Raw genomic sequence first — 7,561 nt, 5'->3', positions numbered from 1 at the left:
ATTAAGACTATAACATCTGTCAAGGAAGCAGCACCTGTGAGTGATCTCCTAGCAAACATCATCCAGGGTAAGCTTCTTCCTGATGCAAACCTCTGGATTACTTCCCGTCCAGCAGCAGCCAGTCAGATCCCTGCAGAACATGTTGACATGGTGACAGAGATAAGAGGGTTCATTGACTCACAAAAAGCTGAATACTTCAGGAGGAGATTTAGTCATGATCCTGGTCTTGCTGACAGGATCATTAAACATATTCAGTCTTCACAGAGTCTCGACAGCATGTGTCAGATCCCGATCTTCTGCTGGATTTCTGCAGTGTTATTCCAGGAAGTCTTTGGTGGAGACAAGAAAACTGAAATTCCTCAAACTCTTACAGAAATGATGGCACACTTTCTTTGTGTCCAAACAAAACACAGAAGTAGAAAATATGACAAGGACGTTGAGACAAACAAAGAGAAGCTTCTGAAAACACAGAGGAAATTTCTTCTGAAACTCGGCAAGCTTGCATTTGAGCAGCTGCTGAAGAACAACCTCATCTTCTATGAGGAAGACCTGGAGGCCTGTGGCATTGATGTTAAAGCAGCATCCATTGACTCTGGATTTTGCACCACAGTTCTTCGGGAAGAAAAAATAATTTTCCAGAAAAATGTCTTCTTCTTTGTACATCTGACTGTGCAGGAGTTCTTTGCAGCTCTCTACGTCTATGACTGTTTCATTAACAATGATACTAAAGATCTCAGCATCTTCTTTGATTTAAAGGGCAAGGAGCATACTTTAATTGAACTTCTTAAAATAACAGTAGACAAAGTGCTGGAGAAGAAAAATGGCCATCTGGACTTCTTCCTGAGATTCCTCCTTGGCCTCACGGTTGAACCCAATCACAGAGTCCTTCATGGTCTGCTGACTCCCACAGATCGAAGCCAAGATACTGACAAGAAAATGTTGACTCACATCAAATCTGTGCGAAGGAAGAACCTCTCTCCAGACAGCTGCATCAACCTTTTCCAGACTATGGTTGAGATGAGAGATCACAAAGTCAAAGATGAGATTCAGGAATATCTCAAATTGTCAGATCATTCAAAAACAGAGTTGACTCCCCTGCACTGCTCTGCACTGGCCTACATGCTGCAGGTATCGAAGAATGATTTGGAAGTCTTGGACTTAAAGAGTTACAACACATCAGATGAGGGCAGACGGAGGCTGATACCGGCTGTGAGGAGCAGCAAAAAGGCCTTGTAAGTTTTTTTCACTCTTGTTTGTGAGATAAACTCGTCACCCTTAAATAATTTCAGCGAACTGGACTATTAGCCAGAATGCAAAAGAGGAAGGAGAGAGTCCTCTGTATTACAAATGGCAATCACATGGTTGGCCATTAAGTATCTTTAAACATGCCTTTTCTTTACATCTATCTGTTTCTATAAAAATTAATAAACACCCATCACCCTCCATAGACTAGCAGACTGTAAAGTAAGTGAAGAGTGGGTTGATCATCTGGTCGCTGCTCTCAAATACCCCTTCTCACCGCTGAGAGATCTGGACCTGAGCAACAATGACCTGAAAGATTCAGGAGTGGAGCTGCTCTGTAAAGGACTGTCAAGTCAGTGCTGCAGACTGGAAACTCTGAGGTACATTAAATTTTTATGTATCATAATATAAACATAGACAACCCATCCAGCCTCCTACAAAGTGAAACAGATATCACCTGGCAGAAGTTATTTTAGCACAGGTCTTGTTCTTCATAGCATCTGCCCTGTAAATACTCATTCCTGCAGTCATTTAGTCTTTCAGAGATGCAACAGATGTAGTCCTGCTGATGGATTTCTAAATCTTCTAAAACCTGCATTTATATGTATCAAACTATTCTTTTCTCAGGTTATCTGGGTGTCTGGTGACAGAACAAGGCTGTGATTATTTGGTCAAAGCTCTAAAGTTAAACCCCTCACATCTGAACGAGTTGGACCTGAGTTACAACCATCCAGGAGAAAATGGAAAGAAGCTGTCTGAGCTGAGGAATGATCCACAATACCGGCTCAGCCAAGTCAAGTAATTTTTTCCTTTATCATCCACTGTTTGGAAAATGGTCCCCAAGCTCAACGCAAGCACGGAAACACCCCAGGAGCTGTTTGACAAGTTTTTTAATGCTCAAAATGTTCTGTTAGTCTTCATCCCAAAATGCTTTCTATTTCCTGTTAACGATTGAGAATAAGTTTATTTCCCTCTTGTAGCCCTTGAACAAACTAAAAAAAATAATAAAAAATAATAATAATAATAATAATAATAATAATAATAACAGCTAGTTAACAAGCAAACAGAACACATCACTATATTATTATTATTATTTGTATATGTACCATTTACAAGTAGATGCATCACATTGAGGAGAAGAAAATCTGATCTTAATCTAAAGTGTTTTAAACTTTGGTTTTTGCTTTTTCACCTCCTAAAGATTAGAGTACAGCCACCTTTTTACTGGAGTTTCATGCTGTGATACTCGTAGAGTGATACAGAGTAATTTTCTGTTTCCTAACAACTTAAGTACCCTGGTTGTTACTCAAGAAAGTAACATACTTTTCTTAAACGTAATGGAGTATTTTACTTAATTACCCACTGAAGAAGGTAATTTGTTACACCTCTTATTACATTACTGCCAAACAAATCCCTACACTGTCTTTCTTTTAGTGAGTACAACACAAAGCAAAGCTTGGACTACAGTAAATTTAATACATCAACCTGTATGGGTAGAAATTAAAGCTAAAATGCTGCAATCCTGAATAATCATCACTGCCTCTGTTACCTGGTGAAGATCAGACTCTGGCTGATGGGGTCAGCATGCACTCAGCTTTATCATCACTCTGTTTTCTTGGCCAGCAAGAGACCAATATTGGATGTTGGGTGGTGAACAGAATAGATGCACATATTACTAATTAATGGTTCCATTTCTATTTCTTAAACTCAATTTCCTCCACAGTTTTAAACATGGTGGAAGTCACCGGATACACCCAGGATTGAAGAAATGTGAGTATCTAATGAGTCTAAATCCTCTCTTACAGAAAACACTATGTAAAGAGGACTAATGTACCTAATGGTACATGTAAAAATACTGGATATTGAAGGACAGCAATAAAATATTAAGAATTGTAGAAATACATAGTTTCTTTTTAAGATCAATTCCATGTACATTAACTTCATTGTAATGGATTTTAAACATTCCTGTCATGGTTCTGCCTTTAAGAGGAAAAATAAACATCACTCATGTATTCAGAAATGTTATTTTGAGATGAATGTTGACTTTTAACTCAGGAACAACTTTCTTTTGATGGATTTTTTTTAATTACTGCCCAACAGCTCTGTACTTCATGCTGCCAATGGTGGACAAACGGTATACTATTAAAGTCTTTACTGATTATATAAATGTTTTCTTACCTCCAGATGCCTGTGCGCTCACTTTGGACTCCAACACAGCTCACAAGAACCTGCTGCTCTCTGAAGACAAAAGAAAAGTGACCTGGGTGGAGGAGGAGCAGGCTTATCCTGATCATACAGAGAGGTTTGATTGCTGTCAGCAAGTGCTGTGTGAGCAGGGACTAAAAGAGCGCTGCTACCTGGAGATGGAGGTGTCAGAGCCCTTATGTGTTGGGTTAACATACAGAAGCATTGGCAGGAAAGGAGATGTGGATGACTGCAAGCTGGGGAAAAACAACAAGTCTTGGTGTCTGATTGATGATGGTTGTTTTGTTCAGCACAACAAAGAGAAGGTCTGTGTATCATCTCAGTGTTTGCGCTGCACTCGGGTTGGGGTGTATCTGGATTGGGAAGCTGGCACTTTGTCCTTTTACAGAGTTTATTCTGGTAGCCTCATCCACCTCCACACCTTCAAAACAACCTTCACTGATCCCCTCTACCCTCTAACTTCACACCCGTTCCTCTGTATTGTTTTGTCAGCTACCGTAGAAAGAAGTTTCACTGTAGGTTAGAAAATGAATGCCTGCTAAACAACTTCAGGAAGGCTAGACATCAGTTGAAACCTCAGCACTGTGGAGAAGGCTGTAGCTCAGGTGGTAGCGCAGGTTACCTAGTAATTACAAGGATGGCGGTTCAATCTTAGTCTGCTTCAGCCTGCATGCCAACTATCCTGGGATAAGATACTAACTCCGCCCTCTCTGACACTCCACACCTGTTGGAGTATGAATGTTCGGTAGAAAGAGCAGAGAAATAGTGCTTTTGTGAATGGGTAAATAAGACAAGTGCTTTGAGCGCTCCAATAGAGCAGAAATGTATATATAGGAACCAGTTCATTATCTTTATCTTTACCTCTTGAAGTGATCAGTTGATCCTGCAGAGAGGATAACACAAGAAAACATGTGCTCACTATTCTGTTAGTAACCTTGTTTTATAAACATAACCTTCAGTATGAATATGTATATATGGTTATTTTAGTGACACATACAGTTTTTAAAGTGATGAAAAATGTTTTCAGGTTTTTTAAGAAGTGCATGATTTCTTGACAGATTACGTTAAATAAATAAAAATTTGGTTCATTTGAGGAAAATGAACATCCATAGATAATTTTCATTTCACTTTTATTTTACACCCTCAACTGCTTGATTGCAAAATAGCTACACTTTTAGCCAACACATCTATATGGATACTGTCAATACTGTCATAAAATGTCAAAAATAAGCTCTCCTGACTCTGGAATAGTGTCTAAGTTGTGGGAAAAGGGCGTGGAGCTCCTGGAGCTACATATAAAATATTATATGTAATGTGAGTTATTTACATGACTCATCATAATGAAACATGATTTCTAAAACCACATATTTGTCACACAGGACTGGGAAAATGATGTTAGCATTGAGTTTGACAGTGTGGTAAACAACAGAATAGACTAGTAGCCGAACAGCCAGGAAGCAGGCAGGTGGTTGATAGCAGATCTTCTTTCTTGTACTTACACATAAGCTACATTGTTAATTTGCTAGTTTACCTGCAGTTTACCGCAGCCCAGGTTAAGTCTACACACTGGCTGTTACCTGTTGGTGTAGATCTCATTTTAAACATATTATCTTTTGAATGAATGCGTTTCTTACTTTCTTTAGCAGACCAACATGCTTACAGTATCAGTGCTAAAAAGTGTTTTACATGAAGTGTATACTATATTTATTTACACCCTGAGGGAAAAAAGTGTTTGTCTCTTGGTTTCCAGCTCACAATATTTTGACCAAAATTATACTCAAAGTTTTGAAACAAGTGTGTTGCAGGAAAAAATGATTCCTTACATTAAAGTTTTGTGATACATTAACGAGGTAAATATGGTCGAGGTCTCACTACTTTAAAAGCATTATGTCAGTGTTGATTTGATAGCTTAAGCTGCTCTCTCGGGATGAAGTAAAAGTGGAGCAAGCAGCAAAGTTGCACTAGTACATAAGGAATGTTAATTCCTTATGTACTAGTCCTTATGTACTTAAGATAAGCTTTTATCTTAACTATTAGTCTGGTTCTTTTATGTCGATTTGAATGTAAAGTATATAATAAAGCAAAGAATAAAAGATACATTAGCAGTGTGTGTGTTTCTTTTTTGATTGGCAGCAAGTTCGTTCCCCTTCCTCTGATGTTAGACTGATGAAAACCTGCTTTTAATATTTTCTATATGTACATTTAGTTTTAAATGTGCTTTTAAAAAAATAGACTGGAATATTAAAGTAATCTGTACCATCAAGTGCTGCTGTTCTGTTAACTTTTGCAATATCTTTTCAGCACCTCAGGTTTCTTCAAGAGGCTGTGACTTACCTGGTTAAATGCGGATTTGACTGGCACACAGTGGTACAGGTTGGTATCACATAAATCACTGATGTCTGTTTATTTAAAATAAAAAAAACCCCAAAGAAACAGCTACAGTCAGGTAGCAGTAGTTTAGCAGATAAAGTAGTACCTAGGAGTAAGGGAGGTACACTCAAAGCAACTGTATTAACTGAGTTTTGATGAAATTTGGAAAATTTAAAGCTCTGAAAACACAGGAATTTATCTAAATATGTTCAAACAATATTTAGGTGTATTTGTTCAAATATATACATCATTACAATGCACTACGTCTTAATCCTAAAATATTTTTGATGTTCTCACCAGCATTCAGCTCATTTCATTTATCATATGAGAAAGATATTCCTTAGCAGTAGAGAAAAAGTATTGCTTTAAAAAAAAACCTCTTGGTTTTTTGGGGTTTTTTTAATAAAGGGGTACCTTCAGATGCTCAGTTATTTCTAATGGTCACTGTATTTGTACAGATTCGACACAGGATGCTCCTAAACTGTAAAATTCTAAACCAGCTGGCACAGCTAGAATTCATACAAATACATACATAATATACACAATCTAGCAGGCGGCAGTGGTGTAGATCGTCTACACACAGACTATTCACATTGTTCTCAGTGTCATGTTCTGTCCCTTTTCTACAAGCCTCATTCACTGTGTGATCAAAAGAGCAGCATAACTGTGTTTTGCACCCATGCTACTTAAACATAACACCACCAGTTAACTGCCAAACACGTCCTGGTTTGTTTCCTGTGGGAACTGTTTTCTATTGAAATTCCCTTCTTTACTTGCTCTTTACTTTCACTTAAACCCACTAGGTTTAGGCACCATAAACTTTAATGTCCTTTGGTATTTTTTGTTAGTCAAATATTTTGTTTCACAATTTAAAAAAAAAAAAAAAACGTAGTTTGTTTTAAAGAAAAAAGACCCTACCCTTCACAGATGTCATCCTGTCTCACTGACAAATTACTTTGGAATGACTGAGCTTTGGATTGTGTCTACCCCTATAATAAATCATCACAGCAGCTGCACCATCTGTTCCCAAGCTAAGCACCAGCACTGGCTATTTTAAAAAATTCTGATGTAGCTAATCAGGCATGTTTCTCATTCAGTTGTGATATTGCTTTTTATTTTCTGTGGGATTCTGTGAGATATTACTTTTTTTCCCTTTTATTCAGCTATCAGTAGTTCTAGTATTTGTCGTGTTGATTGAGAAGTGCCTATAGACTGTAAATTGTCCAAGAATCCAATATGGGATCGTATCATGCTATATCAGTGTCATCAGGTAGGGACAATGCAAAGCAAACGTAGTCTATGTGTTACCTGATGGGTACAATGTTGCTGCTGCTCCTGCTGCTGATAGTGCTGGAGGGCAGGGCTGTGCTGATCTAAGACTGTAGACATTAGAAAGTCCACAGGAGAAATGGTAGCTGATTGAACAAGTGTTATGAGATAATAATAAAATGCAAAGATTGGCGACAGTGCTTGGAACCATAAGGCAACAAAAGTGAGAAATAAACTCGGCTCTGCATGTGAATCACTCTTTGCCTCTCTTCCTCCTTCCATCTCCTCATCTCATCTATCACTCTCCACTTGCTGTCCATCTGAGAAAAAGGCACAACTTGATATTGCAATAATCCAGTTATTCTCAAACTTTTTACATCATTCCCCACATGGCAGGAATCCTTCTCATTTTCCATCTAAACAAAACTATGACAGAAAGCCTAGCAGCAAATTTATTTAGATAATAAACTCATTC

At 38.0% G+C, this 7,561-nt stretch overlaps 1 protein-coding gene across 3 annotated transcripts in view; it reads left to right on the top strand.

Annotated features, from left to right (window-relative positions):
- Nucleotides 1-7,492, top strand: part of LOC146522806 (NLR family CARD domain-containing protein 3-like) — a 13,308-nt gene extending 5,816 nt beyond the window's left edge. For all 3 annotated transcript variants that reach the window (XM_085152944.1, XM_085152942.1, XM_085152943.1), the window contains 5 exons: nucleotides 1-1,232; nucleotides 1,449-1,622; nucleotides 1,870-2,040; nucleotides 2,966-3,012; nucleotides 3,427-7,492. The exon at nucleotides 1-1,232 is cut by the window's left edge and continues 545 nt beyond it. In XM_085152944.1, coding sequence (XP_085009070.1) covers nucleotides 1-1,232; nucleotides 1,449-1,622; nucleotides 1,870-2,040; nucleotides 2,966-3,012; nucleotides 3,427-3,971 — 2,169 coding nt within the window. In that variant the 3' untranslated portion in view covers nucleotides 3,972-7,492. The remainder of the gene's footprint in view (nucleotides 1,233-1,448; nucleotides 1,623-1,869; nucleotides 2,041-2,965; nucleotides 3,013-3,426) is intronic.
- Nucleotides 7,493-7,561: the final 69 nt, after the last annotated feature.

This window comes from Neolamprologus multifasciatus, chromosome 3 (genome assembly GCF_963576455.1).
Source record: "Neolamprologus multifasciatus chromosome 3, fNeoMul1.2, whole genome shotgun sequence".
Lineage (NCBI taxonomy): Eukaryota > Metazoa > Chordata > Actinopteri > Cichliformes > Cichlidae > Neolamprologus > Neolamprologus multifasciatus.
This window is presented reverse-complemented; position numbering and strand designations above follow the sequence as displayed.